This window comes from Triturus cristatus, chromosome 3_1 (genome assembly GCF_964204655.1).
Source record: "Triturus cristatus chromosome 3_1, aTriCri1.1, whole genome shotgun sequence".
Classification (NCBI taxonomy): domain Eukaryota; kingdom Metazoa; phylum Chordata; class Amphibia; order Caudata; family Salamandridae; genus Triturus; species Triturus cristatus.
The window spans coordinates 917,714,975-917,739,852 of NC_140583.1; the positions used below are offsets into that span (position 1 = coordinate 917,714,975).

The following is a 24,878-nucleotide window of genomic DNA, read 5'->3' on the forward strand; positions in this document are numbered from 1 at the left end:
GCCCTTGCTGTGTAGGAGGATTTCTTGGTCGCAAGGTTTGTCTCCGATCCTCTCTGATAAAATTCAGCTCCTCAGCTGGTGTTATTTGGTTGATGGTCATTGACATATTTGTAGATATAATATGACCATTGTCCTCAGAGTCACTGTTTGAGGGAAGGGAATCGATATCTGAGTTTGTGTGGACTTATGGAATAGCCCCAGGGTCACTTGGCTCAGTCATAGGTGTCTGAATAGCAAGTGCTTGTCTCTTATAGTTATTAAATTTTTTAGAGAATGTAAACATACGCCCTGTTGCTTAGTCATTGAGATCACGTGCAAATTTATACGCAAATTTTGATTGTGTCCTCATGTTTTTTAATGCGGATATCAATTTCAGCCCGACCTTTAGTGACGAGGTCTCTGTCAGTGATTGCATCTAATAGCCCATTGATACGTTCAGTTTCCAAAAGTATAGTTTCTCTGTCAATCTCTGTGTACTTAATAAGTATGTGGACCATATTCATTGAGGCTTGTAAGTTATTATCGGACCATTCTTATATCATGCTTGCCATCAACTTAAAAAAGTTGTCTCATAAGACTTGCCTAATATTTTACCGCCATCATTTAGCGTTGATGTAGTGTACGAGTTGCATTTCAGAGGGTCTTTATCTGATTTTGGAAGCACAAAGTGCTTCCCTTGCAGTACTGAGTAGAGACCACCTAATGTTATCCTCATGTCAGATTATTGGCTTGAAGGTGCAGATATACGTCATAAAAGTTAGCATGCAGGCAGACACCACATGCTTTTGCCTGCACCCATATTTATCTCCAGTCTCAAGGCCTGTATATTTTGGACTGGTTCAGGAATACCCCAAGTTGTGGGTAGTGGTGGGAGAGCCTATTAATTTAAACCTGGCTAATCACCGTGAAACTCTTCCTGTTTTGCCTTTAATTGATTTGGAACATTTGTGTCTGTTAACTTCCCACGCCAGTATTTGACCCACCTCTTTGCCTTCCTAATGTTGTCACGTTAGATATTGGCAATAAATGTGATTTCCCTGCCTGTTTAGGAAATTGAATACTTATTTCTTAATATCATGCATTGTTCTCTGCACCTAAAATAGATTTTTCGAGTTCTGTAGGTACTCCCTGCATCCTCCTAATCTTGTTATACCCACACTTTTCTGACAAAGTGTGACTTTAAAGGCCTCCCACAGTGTAGCACACAAATTGTCTTCAACCCTGTTTTGTATTCTTTTTTTTATTGCTATATCTGTTCATTGAAAGCACAAATCAGATAAATTTACCTTAACCATGTTGTTTGGGGAGTGGAAGGTGGGGTCTTCAGATAGCACCAAAACACAAAGGGAGACCATAAACAACTACAGCAACATGCAAATATAGAAGTTCCACCCCAACACCTTGCACATTCTCAATAGTTAGACTACAGTCTCCTAATGCAACAAGCAGAGAGGCTTATATTGTGAGGGGGGAAATGGAGGAGACCGTAAACAGGTGAAATATGAAACTTTGCTTAATGTTATCTCATAAATGTGCCTTATATTTCCCAAATACGTAGCGTACGATTATTCCCCACCCTATCTCATTATCTGCCCAGGCACTGAGCCAGTTTCTCACACAGGAGGTAAAGAGAAATTTGCAATTCAACAAATCTCAGAGAAGTAAGTCTGAGTCCACCTGTTGACCACCCCCTGCTTTAATACTGACCAGAATGGGTAGGGCTGCGTCCTCTCCAAGAAACATGTAAACATCTTTGTTGTACTTTCATCTGAGCCTCATAGAATAGAACACTGCAGCTTCCAGGCCTGTGTGTGCAAAAACCCTCTTGAAATTCTGAGTGTCCGTCCTCCTCAGCTGCATTTCCGTACACTGGTCTTGAAAAATGAGAATCCTATTCGGTTTAGGGTAACAACTTCCATAAAGACCTCATCCTTTTTTGTTGACAGAACAAGTCAACATAATAATTGTTCCCTTATATTTGAACAGTCCACACAGGTCCCGAATTGGAAGCTGAAGTGCTCTGTGCACTGTTGTGGGGTTAAACCTGTCTCCAGAAAGCATATGAGCGTGGAAAGTCTAAAACTAGATCTGGTATGTTCACATCATCTTAATTGGTGGGGAACACCAAAGTCTGCATATCGGCTGAGCAAGCCTCTCCCCAGCACAGATAACTATGCCCTGCAAATAATTACTTAATCAGTTATATTATTTTGTCACACATAGGTTTGTCTGTTAAAGCTCTAACTCGCCATGGTCCATGTCGGTCTCTAAAAATTTCCACCCACAGATTCGCACTACCCATGGTGTGGATCCTTGCTCGAGCTGTATATAAGTTGTTCATCCTCCATGATCTTCCCAAGTGTTAAGATCCTACAAAGCGAAGTGTGTATGCCAATATGACTTATCCGGGCAAAAATAGGAGTACCCACCTTGTGTTGCCATGATGAGCTCTCTGCACATTTATTGCATCAATATGTTCAATGATCACATTAGATGCAGTTGAAGCTTTAACATGTGGAATTCTGGCAGCAGTAGAGCCACCCAAAGCAGTATGCATGATCTTTTAAAGTCACCCAACTAAATGACTGTGTTCTTGTTTTTGTATAGGATTTCCTCCAATGGGTTTGAACAATTGTTAAATATCGCTCTTGTGTACATTAAAAGGTAAAAGTAAAATGAGTTTGCCATAGTGGGACTCAGCCACAGAAACACACATATATGCCACCTATATTTCTTATCATGTAATTTACCTTCCCCACAGTGCCACTCCTGAACTTGACATTTTAATGACAGACTAGGGCAATTTCTTGTGTTTGCTGTTATCCAGAAACGTTTCTTGCAACAACTGTGTAACCCCTTAACCTGCGTTAGTATTGCCACACCCTTTGCCTTTTTAATACTCTATTGATTGATGTTTGATAATACACTACCCTGTAGAGCATTCTTCTGCTTTTTGTCTAGGTTTGCGTTAAAAACATACCATATGCATGCATACATATATAGAAACATACATAGAACTTAATAGCTCACTAATTCATCTCCAAAATATACATAACAATCGTTTAGCTGTATCGCTTTGAATATTCTGCATTGCAAAAAAAAAAAAAAAAAAGTGTCTGTAACGAAACTGGTGCTCATGTAAAGTGCACTTTATAAAACCGATATCATCAGGTCTAGTTCGCACTTTATAAAACTCTAATAAATAAATAAATAGCTATTTCTGTAAACGTTACTGTATATACCAGGGACCCTTAAATTAACAGTTTCAAGTCTGCCGTGCAGTTCAAAAATCCCTATAGCAAATGGGGTGTGGGATGTTAGGGCGTTGGCGGTTGTCTGGTGATTCTTGTTTATATTGCTGTTTTCTATATCAGAGTTGTTTCCTGAATTGAATATGGCCAACGTGCCACAGGCCTGATCCAAGGGCTGCACCAAAGTTATTTTTTATTCTTTCCATTTTCCCTCCCAGCATTAAATCGGGGCCAGTGCATTTAGAAATAGGGATGTGCATAGATTGTCGGGTCCTTGCTTTTGCTCTTGCTCTCCTGACAAAGTTCATCAGAAGATGTTATCGATCTACTTGTATGTTAACAATGTAATATTGAGTTCTTCAGAGAATGTAACTTTAACTGCTATTTGTAGTATTTTACATAGGCTTCTCACTACTGGAAACCTGGTCAAAGTTTTAATCTTGATCTGACATCGGACGGGATTGGCAAGATTTCAAACATAAATGAGCTTCTGTCATTTACCGCTGCATGTAATCTATTGACTTTGGCACTTGTTGGTCTCGGGCAATCTTTTTTTTCCCATTGTTTTTATTGGCATTTCTCAATATATAACATATATACAACAGCAGTGTCCTCAAAAACAAAAGGGAAGGTTTTTACGAGAGGGAGGGAGGGGAAAGGGGCATGATAGGAATTATCCAATGTGAGGCATCATACAATAACAATTGTGTACTGGTCAATACTGTTGAACATTCCAGGCACAGGTTGAGGGCTATTGATAGTAGGGTAATCTAGTACATTAAGGGGCTTCTAAATAGTGGAATATGTTTACTGCGTTGAAGAGCAAACCCTCTTCTCTGTTCTGCAAGAGGAACGGGCATGGCGCAAGCAAGGCATGATAATTATTTTTGCTCTGATGTGTGTTAGTCAGAGTCCTTTATACAGAGCCAAGATGTAAATGGCTCCTATTTGTCTTTGGGATGGGAGCGGACTGGCATGAGTTTCCAAAATTAGATCGTTTCTCTTGGCAAAATGTGATATCATGAAGTCATGCCTTGATAGTGGGAGTGGGTCGCCTGCTCCAGTGTATGGCCACTCTGTGCTTGGCCAGTAGGAGCAACATGGCGACGAGATGGTGAAACATAACCCAATGACCCACAAGGGGAGAGTCCCCCTGACCAGTTATCATTATTATGTATCTCGATACACCTCCCCATACAAAGCAGCAGCCTTTGCGCACTGCCCTGCAAGAAGGAGAAAGGAGGCCTGCGAGGCCCTGCAGCGCAAACAAGGGTTTGGAGCTAATCCCATTCAAATCAGTTGTATAGGGGTGTGATAAATGCGGTGCAAGAATTTGAACTGGATTAATCTCATTCTGTAGTTTGTTGAGAGGAGTTTTAGCTGTCCACAGCTAAAACGCCTCCGTGATGGCTGGGTCGTTGTCAGCCCTCCACTGCTTCTGAGCTTTAGTAGTGACAATAGGTGCAGAACTCTGCAAATTATTGTAGAGTTGTGTTATTAGCTTACGAGTAGTGAAAATGTGTTCCAGTGCCGTAAGAGGAAGGGCCGGAAAGGTGTCATGAAGTACGCAGCACATGGCTCGTAGCTGGTAGTATTCTTAGGGTATCAACAAGCATGGTCTGTAATGATGGGAGAATTTGCCATCCGGCTATAGATCTTAAAATATTGTAATCTGTAAGGAGCTAAGGTTCACTGGATAGCCTTTAAGACTCCTGCTTGTTTTTCAATGCAAACCACCAACACTACCTCCTTAAATGCTTCCCATAGTGGGGGAGGGGATTCCACTGAACCCACATTGCATGTAAAGTGCTGTTATTTCTTTACGAATCTCCTCCATGAATATGCATCTAGTAATGCTCCTGCCAGGAGAAAGCCCGAGGTCAAGGCTTTGGAATCTGGATCTTCAACCTGACCGGTGCATGATCCGTATGGGTACATGGTAAGTGAGATACCGAGGATTCCCATGTCTGGACATCTCTGGACACCAGTCAAAAGTCCAGAATAGACCAGGCATTGTGATCAACTGACATACAAGTGCTTAAAGGTGTGTTTGTCTCCAAGGATCTACTAGGTAACTGTCCTGAGTGATCATGTTTAATGTTGTCGTGGCGTGTGGATGTAGACGTTTAGGGGCTCAAACGGTCCATGTGATCATCCATTATAGCATTAAAATCACCACCCCATATGATGGTGCAGGTGCAGAGATTAGAGATTTTCGCCCAGATCCTAGTAAAGAAATTGGGGTCATCACTATTGGGACCGTACACAGCAGCCTACATCACTGGCCTACCATGCAGGGAGCCCGCTAATATAAACATAGCTGCCTTCAGGTCAACAAGTAAATGGGACATCTGCCATGGGAGACCTCTGCGCAACAGCACAGTGACACCCCAGGCACATTTTGAGTAGGTTGTTGAGTAGATCTCCCCTCCACCAGTGAGCCCAAAGCCCATATGCTCTTGAGCCGTGCAAATGTATTGCCTGCAGAAAGCATACATCTATCTTGTGCCTGTTGAGAAAGGCATGAACAAGACGAGTCTTTCTATATTGAGCCCGCGAATATTCCATGTTATGCAGGATATATTATGGACATAATATCTGCAAGGAATTGACATAAAATTAACCTGTGAGTGTCCAGTGACATAGAGCAAATAAAGGGCAGTTGCAAACGGTACTACCCTGCCATCATCGGGAGGGTGGCCAAGGTAATAGTCTGGAGGCTGCTCTGTTTAGTGGGGTTGAATCAGTGTTAGTACAGCATTTCAGTAACATTAAGCAAATGAAATAGAATAACAAGCAATCCAATATTCAAAACACTTTGGAGGTTATTGGTGAAGTCCCTAGGCACTCCCAGGGTGGCATAGTTACAGGTATGATTGAGGCATGAAATAATCAGTCATTGTCGCTAAGCTGGGACCACGACGCGTAATAATGGGAGGCCATCCGAGAACGCAACGCCTTGGTTATATGTTTAGCAAATTTCATTGCAGACTTGACATAAGTGAAGAAGTGCATTTTATCCTCAAAGGAGATCCTCAGCTTAGCTAGATATAGAAGAGCATATGGTATATCAGCTTGTTGTAGACTTTTCTTGGCAGTTAGACAGTCTCACCGGTCCACTGGGACTGATGGGGTAAAGTTTATGTAGAAGGACATGTTACCCTGGTATTGTATCGTTACCCTGGTATTGTATTGTCCTGCATTCGCAAGCCAGTCTCAGGATGGTATCCTAGTCCTGATAAATTCAAGAGACGGCGACTATTGGATGAACCGAAGCACCCACAAGGTGTTTAGTGCCAAGGGAGCGGTGGGTTCACTCCACGATAAAGACAGCCGAGAGGTAATTTCCAGAAAGATCATCCAACACGGTCTCGACATAGATCTCCATTCTTGAGATGCCCGTGGTTTCTGAAAACCCACTTTTGCTGAGATTATTGCGTCTGGTGCGTGCCTCTAAATCTTCATTTTTAGATTTTATGAGGTTGATTACCTTATCCATCTGCAGCAAATGTTCCTTTGATTCCGCTTGGATATCATCTGCATCTGACGCTCGGTTCTTCAACTGGTTCAGTCTCTTTTCATGTGTGTCGACATGTCGCTTTACATGGCTAAGCGGCTGGTAGGGAGGTCAAGTTTTGCATCAATAGTTTGTAGGCTTGTTTTCATCTCTGAGTAACGCTGGGAGATCACCGTCTTGTGTGTCACTTACTTCCTGCTGTGTCGTGGTGAGGTCAGTATCCTTGCCCTGGTCAGCCTAGTGAGTGAAGCGACGGCCCTCGAAGGAGAGCTTGGACTGCTTAACATCATGCTTGCTCATGATATAAAGTTCGAAGCATAATCGACATGAGTCTAGCCCAGCCGAGGCCTCTACAACGGCGATAGATTAATGGGAAGTAATTTTACTGGCAACTAACATTGCATCCATGGGAAGAGGCAGGCAGAGGGTTGGAGAGCCCCAGAGCCCTGCCACACCCCAGGTTTCCACCCCCACAGGGGACACGAGCAGACTCCATAGGGCTAGTGTCAGGTGTACTCAACCAGTAGATGTTGCAGGGGCCCTCAAAATGCAGTGGGCAGTTGTGGTAGGCAAGGCCTGCCTGGGGCAATAGACACTGCTGAGGACGTGGGTGTGTCTCAAAAACGCTATTCTGCACCTCTGCATAGTGGTGGAAGCAATATGGAAGCCCAATTGTGTTGCACTAATTCTGACAACAACATATAGAGATGATTGCCAAACAGTGGACGGCCAATGAGTGCACGTTAGCGGTGCAGCGAATGGAGTCCGGTCACCCTGTTAAGAAGGCTGTTTCAGGAGCAGAGTTCCATGTGTGATGAATGTAGAATTAAAGTCCATCCAGGGCATTTGCTACTGACTCATGAATAAGTGTTGTGTCAATTACTCGGGTCGAGCAAGTAGGAGGTGCCCAATCTCCCCCAGCACTCAAATCTGAATCTGTATGTCAGGGAGTAAAAGCGGATAGTAGCGCAGAAGATGACGGCTCAGATTATCTGCCAAATGCTGTGTCACAATGTCCATAAGCCCGGGGGCCTCCACACTCACCAGGTGAATTCGCTGGAGCACGGGCGCCCCCGTGCCGCTCCTCCACACAGCTGCGATCCGTCCCACGACAACAGCAGATCAGCCATGCGGCCAACATGGCTTCGATGGGCCAGGGGCCGCCCTCTCCCAGCGCCGGTACGGGATAATAGGCAAGTCTGGCTCCCCTCACAGGTCACAGAAAATTGCCCAGAAGATCAACCAGCGCAACCGCGCAGGGCGTCTCTAGCCAAGCAATCTTGGCATGACCACCCCACCATACACCGCGCGCCAGGCTGCAGGTATTCCAAGTTTTACAACTTTCACTGCAGGCACCGGAAAGGATCACCAAGTCCTCAGGTTCCGACGATCGAATCAGGGTCGTATGAGAGGGTTGTGCCAGATTTTTCCTGTAACATCTACTCCAATAAATGACCGGATAATGGTTGGATTTTTAGCTTGGCCGGCTGAGCCCTCCATGTCGACCTCCCACCCTTTCATATTGGGTTGAATTATACCTCATGTTTTTCAATTCTACCCTCTGGAGACAGGAATAAATAATCTTTGAAACCCAACAATAGGTAGCGTTAACAGTTGTTCTGTGTCTGCCATCTGCTACCCACTCCCACACCTATGACATTGTAGGATCACCTACCTTCTTAACCATCTATTCAGGTGACAGCGGGTTGTAGCCCACACCACTGCCTTTGGTCTGTGCAGTGAGGAGGTTCCCTATGATGAAGTACACCAGCTCAGGGTGGGTGAGGGTTTTAGTTCTAAAAACTGCATAGCCTGGTCACCAGGAATTAAACGCCAATCTATTTCTGGATATCCCTGCGTCACTTTAGACCACTAGCATCTTTTGTGTTAGTGAATATTGCTTGTGTCAGAAGTAAACCTTGGTTCAGAAAATATTGTATGAATTTTCACTGTTCTGATTAATGAACACAGACTAATGTTTTAAGTGAATGTGTATGTATTGCTGTATTGGGAGCTTTAGGTTTGTGACTCAAAATGAACCCTATCTTAGTTATATAGTTGGTGAGGAACCCTATTAAGTAGGTGCCATTGCTGTTAATGTACAGGTCAAGTCAATCTTTCCTTTGTTTATTTTTTTCTCTTGTTCTTGATTTGAGAAGTACTGATTGAATTTAAAACATTTATAAGCAGTTATATCATCAAATTCAGGTAACCGAAAATGAAAAACTATAGTAAGAATACTAATGTTGCTCATTTTGTTCTCAACAGAAAAGTAGAAAAGAGGATGATGAAAGTTCTAGCAATAGTGAAAGTGATTCAAACACCTCGTCAGAGTCATCAAGTGAAGGTATTACCAGTAGTGACTCAGATGATATGGAGGAAGATCAAAGTATCGAAGAAAGTGATGATTCTGATTCCGAGACTGACGCACAACATAAAAAGACTACGGTGAGTATTAACAATCCAAGAATAGCTAACTTAACTTACTTTGCTTTTTATTATGTTGAATTCGTGTGCATTTCTGTCATTCTCTGATTTTAAAATTCAGGACTCAATATATCTTTTGGGATTAATTTCGGAATTAACTCCAATTATGCATTTTCTATTGATTTTTTTGTTCTTGAAATATATATTTAAAACTAAGCTGCAGTATAATAATGAAGTACTCTGTGTCTGAATACATTATTTCTACAGTACCTCACATGTTAAGTGCACCACACTTGGACTAAGCATTTTCCAATTTACTTTGCTAGCATTTTTTATAACCACCTGGCATATCTTATACCCTTCTGAAGTATGCCCAGTTACTCTTTTATGGCCAGTTACTCTTTTCTGCCTTGGCAACTCTCTCCTTATCAAACTGTATGTGGTATTTGAAGGCAAAACCATAGCCTTGGTCATTTACATCCAGTTGTGTTATGTGATTGGTTGTGGGAGATTATAGTTGAGAGATGGGCCTGCCATTTCTGGTTGTGAAACTTGGTTTCTGAGAAAGGAACTTGAGACTTGTGCAACAGGGGGTGGGTTAAGGAGCTGATGATCTGTCGTTCTGTAAACCCACAATGGAATGCAGCAAATCTAGAAAAACGGTGTTATCACTGGTTTTTCTCCCATTAGTGCAAGATTCAATTGGAGAACTCCATAGGTACCTTTTTTTTGGGAGGTTCAACATTGTACCTTTCTAAAGTAGGCATAATTTCTCAATTATGGGCAGTACCTAAATGCACTGGCAAACTGGTCTCCTTCTGTGCAAATGTGAATATCAGTAAAATAAAGGTTGATATTTGTGTCTAGAAGCTAATCCTTATTGGTAATCAGTTCATGATGCAAGCATGCTAATAGACTTATGTGGGAATTCTACCCCTACTAAAATAATGTGTAATCTTAGTTATACACGTTTCTGATATCTTGGTTTCGGAAGACATTTCTTCTGAAATTAGATTGCACATAAGCATTCGTTGCTGGATTACCACCATTAGGTGAAAGCCTACAGACAGGCATATTTTAATCGATTGTCACCAAAGTTCCTTTCTTTCTAGCTAAGTTGGATCACACTCAGAATGCTGTACCTCATCTACAAGCATTTTTGAAGACTTAGACACCTGATATACGAAGCCATTTTGCATTTGTAAAGCCTGCAATTCGCAAAATCACAGGGTGCGTAATCACAAAATAGCATTCAGAATCCACTGCTCCCATTTGTGAATCGGTAACATGTTACAAAATCACAAAATTGGTTTATAAAGGCACAATAAATTGACATTTGTAAGGCGCGCTTCTAGGGCGTCTCTTCCAAATATTGATTCTATTTGGTATGTAACGATGTTTTACGACCATTATCCGGTTGCAAAACATTGACAAGTTTCCACTTCCTAGTTGGGCTGGTAACACATTTGTAAAAGGCAATGCGTCCTACAGGACTCCTTCCCCTTTCTAAATATAAAAAAAAAACTTGTTGCGGAGTGGTAGTGGTCCAGGGGACCACTGACAATGCTGAAACTGGAAAAAAAAAAAAGCATTTTTTTGAAATGCAGCTCCATTTTCTTCTAGAAAAACAGCTGTTAAAAAAAATAAAAAAAACCAGACCCAGAAGGCCACCATTCCTGTGATGTCCACCAGTCATAGTGAGTCACAATTTGCGACCTACCGCATGAATATTGATCAATCACTCAATCATGATTTATAAAGCGCCTCAATCACCCGTAAGAGTCTCAAGGCGCTGGAGATGCTAGCGGCTTTATGGTGCCTCTTCATTCGAACAGCCAGGTCTTGAGTCCTTACCTGAAATTGTCCTTTCCTGAATTCCTGGAGTGATGAGGTGGTCCTAAAGGGCAGGGGAAGGTCCTTCCAGGCTTTGGCCACCAGGTGAGAGAAGGCCTGTCCTCCATCCGGGGGGTGTTGGCAAGGAAGAGCGAGGCAAATCTTTAGTGTCTGGTTGGTTGGTGGAAGGTCATTCATTTGTTAATGTATGCTGGTCCTTGTTGTGTACGCAGGTCCTTAGTTGTGCAGGTCTTTGTATGCTTGGGTCAACCACTTCAACTGGCATTTCTTCTGGATCAGAAGCTTGTGAAGCCTCTTGAGGTGCGGAGTGATGCGAGGCTGTTTGGGGAGGTCGAGGCTGCCTGTAGTCTCTTTCAGAGGCATGCAGTGATACCCACATAGAGTGTTCTAGTAGTCCAGTCTGCTGGTGACAAGCGCCTAAGTGATGATCCTTCTGATGTTGATTGGGAGCCTTTTTTTTTTTTTTTAACAAAGAGAGGGACCGGGGGGCGAGTTTAACGAGGTCCAGCGTACATACCCCGCAAGGACTAGTATGCAAAAAGGTACGAAGTTCCTCTGTATAAAAATGCTGGCGAGAACACAAGACATTTAGTGCGTCAATGGAGGCCACTAGGTGTATGTCTGTGAGGGGAATTCTCCTAGTCGGAACTAGGGCTCTCACACACCCAGCAAGCTAGGTGTCATGCTTCATCGTTTGAGCCTGCCCCGCGTCAGGTCGGCGCTGCAATACCTGACTGGCACCCAAACCAGGGCTCTTTAACGGGGATCTTTTGTTCCTGCCGGTAGGTGCAGTGGGGGTGAGGGACCTAATGAGTGTAGATGTGAAGTGTGTGGGTTTAAAATAGGTCAGTTAGTCATAACAAAGCTTTTATTGGGAAGGTAAACTGCCTAGTATAAAAAGAGTGAGATGGGCACAGGACTAGTAGCAATGTGTCTAGTTGTGTATGCCCTGCTCTCAAGTGATCGACATGCTTCGTGCTGTAGGAGTCATATAGATGAGGGCACTTCCTCAGGTTCAAGTGGAACGCTATCTACACTATAGAGGTAAGTAGAATCTACATACCGAATTCACAGATTGTTGACCTGTAGAGCAAATAAGAATTACTTGCAACAGTGAGCCGGCGGTATAAAAGGACACCGATTGGGTCCAGTGTTAAAAGGCTCATCACGTTGGACCTACCCTGCCACCTGAAAACCTTACGGCACATGCTTAGGGTGTCAAAGCAGGCAGACGAGATTGCGGTGACCTGATTCTGCATAGATAATTTGCTGTCCAAGATGATGCAGAGGTTATGGGCGTGGTCCGTCAGTGCAGTAGGTCGGATTGTGACCCACTAAGCTTCGAAAATTTGAGACCAAACTATTTTAGCAGATAGGTCAGTTTGCAAAATTATTTTCTACTTGCAAAACGTTTGGTGTGCAATTTGTGACTTCTTTTTGCAAATTGAATTTCGTACATCCTATTTAATTTGATGACCCGTGTACCACCATAAGAATCTTGTACTCAGCTGGTAGAACCCCTAGAATTGTTTTAAAGTCCTACGCATGAGTGGTACGTTCAGTAGGTTTTTTTTGTTCTCTTTTTAAGTATATTCCAGGATTCTTTGCTTTTTGTGTAGTGGTGGCTAACGGAGCACTAAGTGTAAGCTAATAACCTACATAAATTCATGCATGCGCATCTTTGTTGGTCCAATGTTTTGCACAGAATGTTTTCCTGTGATCTTTAAGATTTTAAGTCTGTAAGGACTTGATCATGTAGCCTTATACACCAGATCTGCAGTGCTGCAAAATATGTTACTTTAGGCTGATGGAGAAAGTTTCATTTTCGTCAATAAAAGATCAACAGTCTTAACAATAATTTGATAATATTGTGTAGCGTACAAGCTGAATATGTAAACTGAGTGCATTTATTGTATCTGACTGATATTTTATCTTTTTCTGCATAGGTGCTAATGCATAGTATAACTAACCTAAAAACAGATGGAAGAACATCAACTGAAAAAACACAGGAAAAAAGAACACACCAGCAAATACCTCTTGTTTCTGATCCCCAAACGCATGCATCATTCCAGCCCCAGCAGAAGCAGACTCAGGTTATGTCACAGCAGCTTCCCTTTCTATTCCAAAGCTCTCAGGTCAAGGAGGAATCTGTGAACAAACACACCAGTGTAATACAGTCAGTTGGATTGGTGACCAATGTGAATCCTTTGGGAACTCATGCCAAAAAAGAACCTCATATAAAACCTCTTAGCACTACGCCAGATCCATCAAAAGCAGGGAATTCAGTTATCTCTGTGGATGCAAACATTGCCGCAAATGACACAAGAACAAAACAGGTATGTGGAAATAAAAGTGAAATGTGGGACGTTGCAGTGGAATCCCAAAGTGTACATTTTGTACCTTTCCTCTACTTTCCGTAGACCTAGAATCTGAATTAAATATGGCTTCTCACAAACTGAAAAAGTCATGGGAAGTTATTTTAGCAAGTCTGCTTTTGATTTTTCTCTTCTTCTTTTGACCTCTTGCATACCATAAGTATAAGTAAATGTTAACTAACCAGTTTCCTTCCTCGTATTATTCAGCAAGCTATTCGTAATCAAGCTCATGTTAATTTAAAAAGATGTTGTATAGTGGATCTTAAAAAAACAGTTAGTTATAGATTCCTTCCATTGGAACTACCCCCAGGCGTCAGACTGGATCCGGAAAGTTTTTCGTCAGCAGTACCCCTGCGCGTCAGAAGATGGCGTCGGTTGACTCAGCGTTCGTCATTGGCGTCATGGTCCCCGTCGCGGTAGCTACATGGACACTGCCCTCATGCGCTGACATCCGTTCCTTCTTTTTCCGTGCCAGCCATCGCAGATCCGGAAAGAGCGGTACCTCCATTCACTTTTTGACTGACTTTTTGGCGACCTTTGTCAACATAGTTTTAAGTCTTCGACTTGTGGTGCATGTCAGGAATGCCTGGCTTCAAGGCTTGCGGTGCCTGTAGCCAACTGCTGTCAGTGACTGACCTGCACCGCGTATGCCTATTCTGCCTGGAGCGCGACCATGACCCCAAGTCGTGCTCCATCTGCCGGACCATGAATCCGAAGTCTTTGCAGGAGCGGTCCCCAAAGCTTCTCGAAGGACGGCAGTCGGCTCCGAGCCTCTAAAGGTCCTGGTCGCTTATGAGGTTGAGGGACTGGTTGTGGAATCACCATCATTCTTCATCCAAGTCTTTGCATTCGGGGTTAGGTAAGTCGAAGCACAAGAAGAAGTCGAAGAAGCATCGTTGCTCTTCGTCTCCTCCCTGTCTGTCGGCCGACACAATGAGAAATGCGGGTTGTACCCCTCCGCGTTCGGACCCCGAAGTGTCGACTCAGGGTTTCCCTCCCTTCCAGGACCTGGAGCGACCCCTGCCCAGCTTCAACCGTTTTACGAAACGATGCACGCCATCTTTGGGCAACCCGACTCGGCCGGTGCGCCTTCGGGCCCCGTGGACTCGGCTGGGGGCCCTGGGCCTTAGACGCCGGCGGCTCCTGCCTCGCACCCCAGGGTCCCCTTAAATCCAGGCCTGGATCCGGATCGGCGCCGGTCGACCTAGTTACACCTCCTCGGCACTGCTTTCACTGTCACCACCTCCGCAGCCGACGCCGGTGTGTCCCCAGCCGGTGTCGACCCCGGCCTCCATCCTGATGTAGACGCAGAGCCAGACCGGTGTCGACTGATGCGGGATCCGGCGCCCACGGGTACTTTTGTGCCCTTGTTCTACTCTGGCTCTTTGAGACTGGATTGGCAACCAGAGGAGGGTGAGGAGGACTGGGAGTGGTATGGAGACCCTTTAGCTGACCAGTTAGGCTATGAACCATACTGGAGAGAGGAACTGGGGGAAGCCAGTCGTCTTGATACCTCACCAGACCATGGCATGTTGTCTCCTCTTGCCGTGGCTATGTAAGAGGGAGCATCTTACGCAGTGAATGAATGAATGAGAGTATTTATAAAGTGCAACGTTCACTCCATGGAGCATCTTGGCACTTGCAGAAAGAACATCTAAGAATCTGTAGTGGGGAAAAACTAAGTTAAGGCAACAGAAGCAAGAATTAGATTTAGATGAGAGATTGCACAATGTGGTCTGGCGTGCCGAAAATCCAGGTTTTTAGAAGCTTTTTGAAATTGGGTTCCGTTTGTGTATGTCTAAGCTGAGTAGGCTGAGAATTCCATGCTTTGGTCCCTAGGACAGCCATTGCCTTCCCCCTCTAGATTTCAGTTTGAAAGTGGGGGCTGTTGGGAGGTTCTCCGAGGATAACCGCAGGATGCGATGGGTGGTATACGGTCTGATTCTGGATCTTAGGTATCCTGGTCCTGTTGCCCTTGTGGCTTTGTAAATGATGGTCAGGATTTTAAAGAGAATCCTCGGATGGACAAGCAGCCAGTGAAGAGTTCTAAGTGCTGCTGCTGAGGAGGAGCCTTTTGGCCATTTGAGTACCAGCCTTGCTGCAGCATTTTGAACAACCTGCAATCTTTTCTGAACAGTCTTTTTTGTTCCTGCGTACAAATTATTACAGTAGCCCAGACGTGATAAAATTAGGGCTGCTGCAACCGTTATCCTAGCAGGTACCGGGAGAAGGTAAAAAAAACTTTCTGAGAGTTATCGTTTGGAAACAAGTGGCAGCCACAGCAAGGGCTTGCTTATGGAAATATAGTGTGGGATCAAATTTGATCCCCAAATTTCTCACCGTATCCACTGTGTTAGGAGGTGGAGCCGAATTTGAGGGCCACCACTGGTTGGGCGAAAATAGGTTGGATTTTCCAAACAGCATGATTTCTGTTTTTGAGCTGTTGCATTTGAGATGATTCAGTTTCATCCAATCCATCACTGCCGTTAGGCAATGTTGAAACTTCTCTTCAGCTACTGTTTTTATCGAGAGTGAGAATCAGCTGTGTGTCGTCTGCATATGCTATGGATTCAATGTCATATGTGGTGATCAAGGTGAGGAGTTGGTGTCATATAAATATTAAAAAGAGTTGGGCTCAGGTATGAACCCTGGGGGACCCCTGATGATAACCATTTTTTTTGGGATTTGTAACTTCCCAGTGTTACTATCTGATGCCTGTTTTCCAAAAAGGATGTGATCCAGGCCAGTGCCCTATTAAGATGTCATGAGATACAGTATCGAAAGCGGCTGATAGATCCAATAGAACCAGTACCACGTCCTTACCCTGATCCAGGACAAACTTTAGGGTCTCAGTGATGTGGAGTAGTACTGATTCTGTTGAATGGCCAGGTCTGAAACCCGATTGCTTAGGGTGTAGGATGTTGGCTTCTTGCAAGAAATTATTAAGTTGTGTATTAACTAATTTGTCAGCTATTTTACTCAGACATGGCAATAGTGAAGTAGGTCTAAGATTGGAAAGAGTGGGAGGGTCAGGGATTGTCTTTTTTTGAAGAGGCTTCACAGCAGCGATGTTCCTATTTTCAGGAAGTCTCGCTAGCCTAAAGGTAGAATTGATTATCTGGTTGATGATGGGATTTATGATATTTACCAATGCATGTAGAATTTGTGGAGGGCAGGTATTGAAGGGTGAACCTGACTTACAAGAAAGAATGGCTTGCTTAGATTGTTCCAAATTAATCTCCTTGAAACATGTGAGTTCGCTTTTTTGTTCCTAAGGTTTGGGTTTTGTTGGGCAGGGGAGTTATGTCCTTGAAATCTTTCTTTAGGTCTATGATTTTGTTGTCAAAGAACTCAGCAATTTGATCACATAGGCCCTGTGAAGAAGGTATTTCTTGTTCTAGACCTTTAGAGTTTGTGAAAGATTTCACAATGTTGAAAACGGTTTTCTGCCCTGTTTATTAAATTGGAGTAGTATGCCTTCTTTTCTACTTTAATTTGCTGGTGGTATGATCTAAGTGCCAATTTAAAAAGCCCCAAATCTTCTAATTTATAGTTTTTTCTCCATAGTTTTTCTAGTTTTTTGCATTGTCCTTGTAGATCTTTTAGATGGGGGTAAACCAAGGGGCCGACTTTTTGTTGGTTGTATTTTTCCTTAAAGGGGCTAAGGGTGTCAAAGTTTTAGCCAAAGACAACATTGAGTCATTGAAAAGATCGTTGTCAGTTGAAGGGATTCCTGTAAGGGTAGGTTTTCCTGCTTCTGCTGTGCTTTGTAGATCGGGGTTGGAGAGCATGCTATTCCACTTCCGTGTGCATACTGATTGTCTGTTTTTTTCTAGTTGGCCATTATTCTAACCGAGCTTGAAGGGAATTAGCTTATGGTCTGACCATATTATAGTTACTGGGCGGTCGGTAGTTCGGCTGGCGGCATTGGTGCATATCCCATCAAGGGTATGTCCAGCACAGTGTGTGGGGCCCCTCTGACTGTTGTTTTAGTCCCAGTGTGTTTATAATTTCTGTAAATGTTTTGGTATTAGGACTATCAGATGCTTCAAGGTGTAGATTAAAGTCACCTACGATTGTAAAATTAGAGTATCTAACCACTAGAGAACTTCTACTTTCCCCCAAGGTATCTAGGACGTTAAGAGCAGATTCCGGGGGCCTTTTGATTAAAGCCTCCTCAAACGTTATACAACTATCCAGTTTAAAACTAAAACAGAGGCTTTCAGCTTCCTTTAGTTCTGTAATGTTGGAAATAGAACATTTCAGGTGGTCCTTGCATATTATTGCAATATCACCTCCTCTTTGCCCCATTCTATCTAATCTAGACATGGTGTAACCGTAAGGAAGTGCTTGCACTACATCTGGATTGGAGCATTCTGTTAGTCATGTTTCGGCGATAAAGAGGCAATCCAAAATTCCAATATGTCAGCATGTCCTGGATATGTAATGCATTTTTGGCTAAGGATCTAGCGTTTGAGACCACAGCACACCTGTTAGCAGTGATTCTTGCACTTAGTGGGAACGGTGCATCCAACCGCCATACTGAGCTCATGGTTAAAAGTATGTTTACATATAAGCCAGGTGAGTGGGCCTTTGATATTTTCCGTATGAGGGAGAGCTTGACAAATATTGGCTGATAAGTTAAATGCCAATAGCTCCTCCCTGGTGTATGTGAAATCTGGCCCAAAATCAGCTGCATTAATGGCCCTGGCAGTGTAACGGGCGCAGACGGGCTTGCCTTTGGCACACCTTTGGCGTACGGCCGGTGCGCCCGCTGCGCGCACCGCTGCCCGTCCGTTGCAGCATGCAGTTTAAATCCCCTCAAGGATCCTGCCACTTGCCCGGCGAGCTGCCGGAAGTGGGAGTGGCCTCTTTGGGAGGGACTGCGTTTCTCTGCGCAAACTGCAATGGGAGTGCCGCGGCAGACCGGAAATGCAGTCTTGAGCATTATCTACAATGAGCAAAAGACGCTGCCAACAAATGTGAAAGAGGAGGCTATCGACACTGTGCAAAAAATGCGTTTGTGCAAACAAAATGCTAGAAACTGTATCAAGTAAGACCCCAACAATAAGAGCAAGATTAAAAGCGTATCTCTCCCCCACCCCCCCCCCCCCCGGCTATCAGACCTTAGTCTTCTCTCTCCCCTGTTATCAGACCTTAGTCCACTCAGTGGTGTTGCGTAGGGCGGCCGAGGCTCTCAGCCTCAACCTACCTATGGTGGCTGTCAGGACTAACCTCCTAACAGAGGTGCTTCCGTTTAATGAAGCCCTAACAGTCATCCTTTTGGGAACCTGGTCCAGGCCCAACAACAGGGCTCCTATGGATAGGTTGATTGCCCGACGCCACCGCCTGGCCCCGAGCGACCCCACTTTCCTCTCCCAACACCCCACCCCTGAGCGCTCCACCTGATAGGGAATCCAAAAAGCTGGACCGTCTTGAGAAGATGTTTTCTTCCTCCACCTTGGGACTGCAGTCGGTAAACACTGCACGTCTCTTGGGCCGTTAAACCCACTGCGTGTCAGATACTCTCTCGTGCAGTTGCCAAAGGGAGAGACGCAGCGAAGTTTAGCATCCACTGTGGGCTGAAGACCGCGGACTCACTAGGCAGGACGATTTCCAAGTCGGTAGCCCTTCGACGCTACGCCTGGTTAAGGTTGACTGGTTTTTCAGGGGATGTCCAATCCACCCTTATGGACATGCCCTTTGATGGCCGTCGCCTATTCGGTGACAAAGCAAACAACGCACTGGATTGCTGTAAGGACTCTCTGGCTACGGCCAGGTCCTTGGGCCTCTCCACCGCCTGCTCTGCGCAGTCTGCTTTTCACCCCTTTCGTGGCTATGGAATGGACGCCCACAGCCACAGGCCAGCACAAGTTGTTCAGCCCCTGCAGGGCTGGGGACTTGGAACCACCGCCGTGGTTCTGGGGGCCAGTGGGCGGGCCAGGCCACCACAGCCCCCTCTGCAGCAGCCTCCAAACCCTCCTAGTCCGACCTTTCAGGGCCACCAATCGTCAGTGGGTAGCAGGATTCGCCATCACCTTCCCCACTGGCGCACCATCACTTCGAATTGGTGGGTTTTGCAAATAGTCCGGTGGGGCTACTCCCTCCCCTTCGAGACTACCCCTCCCTTGATGCCACCTCAGTACCATCTCATGTCGGAGGATCATCTGGCCCTTCTCCAACAGGAAGTTTTGGTACTCTTGGCCAAGGGAGCCATCGAGCGAGTTTCTGTCCAGAAGTAGGTTGTGGTTGCTATTTCCACTACTTTTGGGATGGGGTGGCCACATGGGGGAGGTGGAGATCAGAGGCCTCTGGTCTCGGGCGGTGTCCGGGCTCCACATCAACCTTCTGGAGCTTCCGGCGATTCGTCCTGCACTCAAAGCATTCGTTCCCTTTGTACGGGGAAGAGTAGTGCAGGAGTTCACGGACAAAACCACTGCCATGTGGTACTGCAACAAACAAGGCGGGTGGGGCCGTGGACCCTATGTCAGGAGGCCTCTGGACATGGCTGGAACATCAGGGCATATCCTTGGTGGTTCAACACCTGGCAGGTTCCCTGAACGCCAGGGCGCACAAACTCAGCCGCAGGTGCATCATGGATCACAATTGGTGTCTTCACTCTGGGGTGGTGCAAGGTCTCTTTCGACAGTGGGGAGAGCCTTGGTTGGATCTGTTCGCCACCGAAGGGAACGTGCAATGTCAGCAATTCTGTGTGTTGGAATTTCTAAGGCGGCCTTTGCTAGGCAACACTTTTCATTGCGAGTGGAGTTGCGGTCTTCTATACGCCTTTGCGCCTATACCACTTCTGCCCAGAGTGCTGAAGAAGATCAAGTGAGACCAGGCCCAAGTCATTCTTGTGGCTCTGGATTGGGCATGAAGAGTCTGGTATCCCGATCGGCTACACATTGCCATCGATCCTCCAATCAGACTGCCTCATCGAGAGTATCTTCTGTCGCAGCAGGAGGGGATGGTCCTCCACCTAAACCTGTCCAGCCTCCACCTCCTTGCGTGGAGATTGAGCGGCAGCAGTTGACATAGTTTGACCTTCCATCCGAAGTCTGATGTTATCTTGGTCTTGGAAGCCAGGCGTCCCTCCACTAAGACAGTATATGCCAGCAGAGGGAACACATTTGTGGCATGGTGCACAGCAAAGGCTGTGGATCCCCTTTCCGCCCCTCTTTCTGACGTTTTCTTGGTCCTCCTTTCTTTGGCCCAGCAGGGCTCTGCTTTGGGCACTCTAAAGGGCTACCTCTCAGCCATTTCAACCTTCCATAGGCTTCCTGATCAGGCTTCTCTTTTCAAGTCCCCTGTTGTAAATCGCTTCCTTAAGGGCATTACTCATTTTTTTCCTCCTGTTCCCTTCGTAATGCTCCAGTGGGACTTGAACTTGGTTCTTACAGATCTCATGTGCGCTCCCTTTGAGCCGCTTCATAACTGCTTTTCTGGTGGCCATCACTTCTGCGCGCAGGGTGAGTGAGCTCCAAGCACTTTATTCTAAGCCTCCTTTTCTGACTGTTCATCCGGACTAGGTTGTCCTTCGAACTTGTCCGTCCTTCCTTCCCAAAGTGGTTACTCCTTTCCATATTGGACAGACCATCACTTTACCCACCTTCTTTCCGCCTCCGCATCCTTTCAAAGAAGAAGAATGGCTCCACCGTCTGGATCCAAAACGTGTGCTTTCCTTTTACTTGGATCGCACAAAACAATTCTGGGTGGATGACCAGCTCTTTGTTGGCTACTTGGGCACCCCAAAAAAAGTCGGGCCATGCACAAACGGACCATCTCTAGATGGGTTGTTTTGTGCATCAAAGCATGCTATTCCTTGGCAAAGAAGGAACCTTCAGTGGGGTTGCGCGTTCATTCCACCAGGGCGACGGCAGCTACCACTGCTTTGGAACGTGGAGTCTCCCTTAATGACATCTGTCAGGCAGCTACGTGGGCATCGCTGCACACGTTCACAAGACACTACTGCCTGGACAGCCAAGTTCAGAGAGATGGCTTCTTTGCCCGTTCTGTTCTCCAGGACTTTCTGCTGTGAACTTTGTTCGCAGACCCACCTCCATGGTTGGTATTGCTGGGGTATCTATTCTAAGGTAGAGGATCTATAACTAATTGTTTCTTTCAGATGAACGAGTTACTTACCTTCGGTAACTATATATCTGTAAGAAATATAGGTTAGTTATAGATTCCTTACCGCCCCACCCGTCCTCGCCGTTCTGCGAACTGACTTCTAGGGTTAAGGACTTCCTTTCAAGGCCCTAGTTTTGTCCACCCGTGGTCAGTGTCTTGCATGGCTCTGTGGTTCTGGCATGGAAAGTCGTGTGCCGAACTGATGTCCGCACCCGAGGGCGTAGTTTGTGGCTACCGTGACGTCATCCCAGCGACCACGACGCCAACGACGAACGTGTAGTCGACTGACGCACCTTCCAACACGCAGGGGTACTGCTGACAAAAAACTTTACGGATCTAGTCTGACACCTGAGGGTCATTCCAAGGTAAGGAAGCTATAACTAATCCATGTTTCTTACAGATATATCGTTAGCGAAGGTAAGTAACTTGTTCATCTGGGATGCTTGTCTTAAAACATGGTTTGATTGCTTGTGGGACTGCATTTTTTGTTTTATTTGTATTTCTTTAGTTGACCAATAATAGGACAGTTGCTGTGCTTTTTTCTCTGGTTGTATGAACTTTTAACACCAGTTACATGAATCAATCAATCCATCAGGGAATTATAATCACGCTACTCACCCGTGAGGGTCACAAGGCGCAAGGGGGGGGGGGTGTACGCAGCTGCGTTCAGCCAAAGAGCCGGGTCTTGAGGGTCTTCCTGAAGGCGTTCAGGGAGGGGGCGAGTCTGATGTCTACCGGTAGTTCGTTCCAGGTCTTGGCTGCAATGTGGGAGAACGATCACCCGCCTGCTCTGTGGATATGCGGGATTTCGGCCAGATCGAGGTTGGACGATCATAGGTTTCTTTTGGGTGCGTGGAAATGTATTCTGTCCTTGAGGTACTTGGGTCCGTTGTTGTGTAGGCATACAAGAGGATTTTGAAGGTGACTCCCTTCTCCACGGGGAGCCAGTGGGGTCTCCGTAGGTGTTGGCTGATGTGTTCATGTCGGGGGATGCCGAGGACGAGTCTGGCGGCGGAGTTCTGTATGGTCTGGAGTTTGCGGAGTAGGGACTTGTTGATGCCAGCGTAGAGTGCGTTACCATAGTCCAGTCTGCTGGTGATGAGTGCGTGGGTGACTGTTGTCCTTGACTCGGTGGTAAACCATTTGAAAATCTTGCGCAGGATGCGGAGGGTGTTTAAGCAGCTGGAGGTGACTGCGTTGACCTGTCGGTTCATTGTGAGTGATGAGTCGAGTACAATCCCGAGGTTTTTGGTGTGGTCTGAGGGGCTGGAGGGTGTTTCTGAGGGCGGTGGGCCACTAGGTGTTGTCCCATACTGAAGGGGTAGTACCGAGGACTTCTGTCTTCTCAGCGTTGAGTTTTAGGCAGCTGTTGGTCACCCAGATTGTGATTTCTTGCATTCCTTTCTAGAAGTTGAGCTTTGAGGCGGTGGAGTCTCTGGTGAGGGAGAGAATGCGCTTAGTGTCGTCGGCGTAGGACACAATGTTGAGGCCATGTTGGACGATGGCTTCTAGGGGGGCCATGTAGATGTTCAAGACGGTCGGGCTCAGTTATGATCCCTGTGGGCTTGGTGTCCTGAATGTGTAAACGCTAGTACCCCTGTGTAGATGATTGATATTCGAAAGAGCATCATTAGATTGTGATTTACAGTTGGTGGTTTGAGCCGTGCCCTCTTCCGAGACAGTCAGCATGTGATCAACACTCTTGTAGAAAAGGTGCTCAGGACCAACAAAAGCTACACCTGCTCATTTACTTTTCCTCTGCATCACTCATCTGGGAAGGCTGCAGAAGAAATAGATTGAATGAAAAAGAGGTTAGGTCGTTGCCAAATGCCTAAAATTAATGGACTAATATGGAATTTTCTTTAAAGATGGGGATCCTGCATCTCATTTTACAACAATTTCTGTGAACTTTGTTCTGCTGAGCCTCTGTTCCCAATTCTAATACATATAGCATATAAACTAATAGAAACACGTCAGGTGTGACCAATTGGCACTGTCCTTTTATGGAATCAGCTCATTTGATTGAGAGATTTCAGAATCAAGTGTGTTTTCAGATTTTCCTTGCTTCACCGTTGAGCAATATACAAAGTTTGAAATATGTAACTATACATACTGCAGCGGGTATTCGAACCATACTAAGAAGTCACCTTTGTACTAACAAATACACCTTGCTAGTATGTTTTCTTCAGTTCTTAAATGGTAACCCATCACTGGCTTTATTGAAAACAATTGATAAGACTATAAAACCGATAATTTGCTGCAAAACATATCTGAATCCTGTCAACCTCTAGTGAATCAAAAACTCTCTTCTTGCAAATAAAACAGACATTCCTATGTAACTGAATTCAGTGTTTGATGAATGTGCTTTCAAAGTTGCTGCTAATTTCTTATGTTTTGCCTTGTTTCTACTCTGGCCTCTCAGATGACAAGTTCCTTTCAGGTACTGTGAGCCTGATTTGCTTGAGAGAATTTGTCTCTTGTATCAACCTAGAAACTCTCTATCATCATAGGAAGACCATATGGCAAAGACTACCTCCCTAAGTAGTGGTTAAAGATCCTATTTTAAAAACAATGTCCTGTATCCCCTCACATACCAAGTATCTCCTAAGCACAGGTTTGTTTTTCAGACCAATTGAAGTTGGTGTATGTCACAACTTTTTTAAAGACTTCAATGTTGGATTATTCTACAACAGGCTTCTTTAACAACTGGCACGTGAGGTATTGGTAGCTGTCCAGGTACCTGCAAATGGCTCTCCTGTGTGCATTCCAGCTTAATTTTATTGTCTCTTGTTTGGCTCAATAATTATGGCTATTCCGAAATTGAAAAATTCTAGAATTTTAAAAATGAACTTGAAGCTGATATTTGAGTGAAAAATCATGTTGCATTGGATAGATGTATTACTAATATTATTGCGTTAGTTCCAATGGAATTAAAAGCTGTGGATGTTATGTTGCACATGTAGAGGCATTCAAAGTGGCAAAACCTTTTTTTATATTACTGCTGACAAACTCTCCCTGATGCACTGACAGGATTACTGCTGGTAAACCTGCATAGAGTAGCCACAAATGTAATCTTGTCTAATGTGGTCACTTTTACAACATTAATATTAGTAGCTCAGGGTGATTTTTATTGTACATAAATAGCTCATATCTCCGAAAAAGTCGAAGACCCCTGATCTAGACCCTTCGCTTGGACTGAGCATGTTTTGACGATTATTCACTTGCCAATTTCAGACTAGATAACGTATGCTTATGTTGTGCTACCCTGCTGTTGAAAGTATTAACTAATCCATACAAGTCGGGCTTTGACATTGGCTACCGCAT

The 24,878-nt window shown here is 45.0% G+C and overlaps 1 protein-coding gene across 22 annotated transcripts in view; it reads left to right on the forward strand.

Moving 5' to 3' along the window:
• Positions 1 to 24,878, forward strand: part of BAZ2B (bromodomain adjacent to zinc finger domain 2B) — a 1,481,286-nt gene that overhangs the window by 548,850 nt on the left and 907,558 nt on the right. For all 22 annotated transcript variants that reach the window (XM_085645472.1, XM_085645482.1, XM_085645489.1 and 19 more), the window contains 2 exons: positions 9,037 to 9,216; positions 12,996 to 13,385. In XM_085645472.1, the coding sequence (XP_085501598.1) occupies positions 9,037 to 9,216; positions 12,996 to 13,385 (570 nt within the window). The remainder of the gene's footprint in view (positions 1 to 9,036; positions 9,217 to 12,995; positions 13,386 to 24,878) is intronic.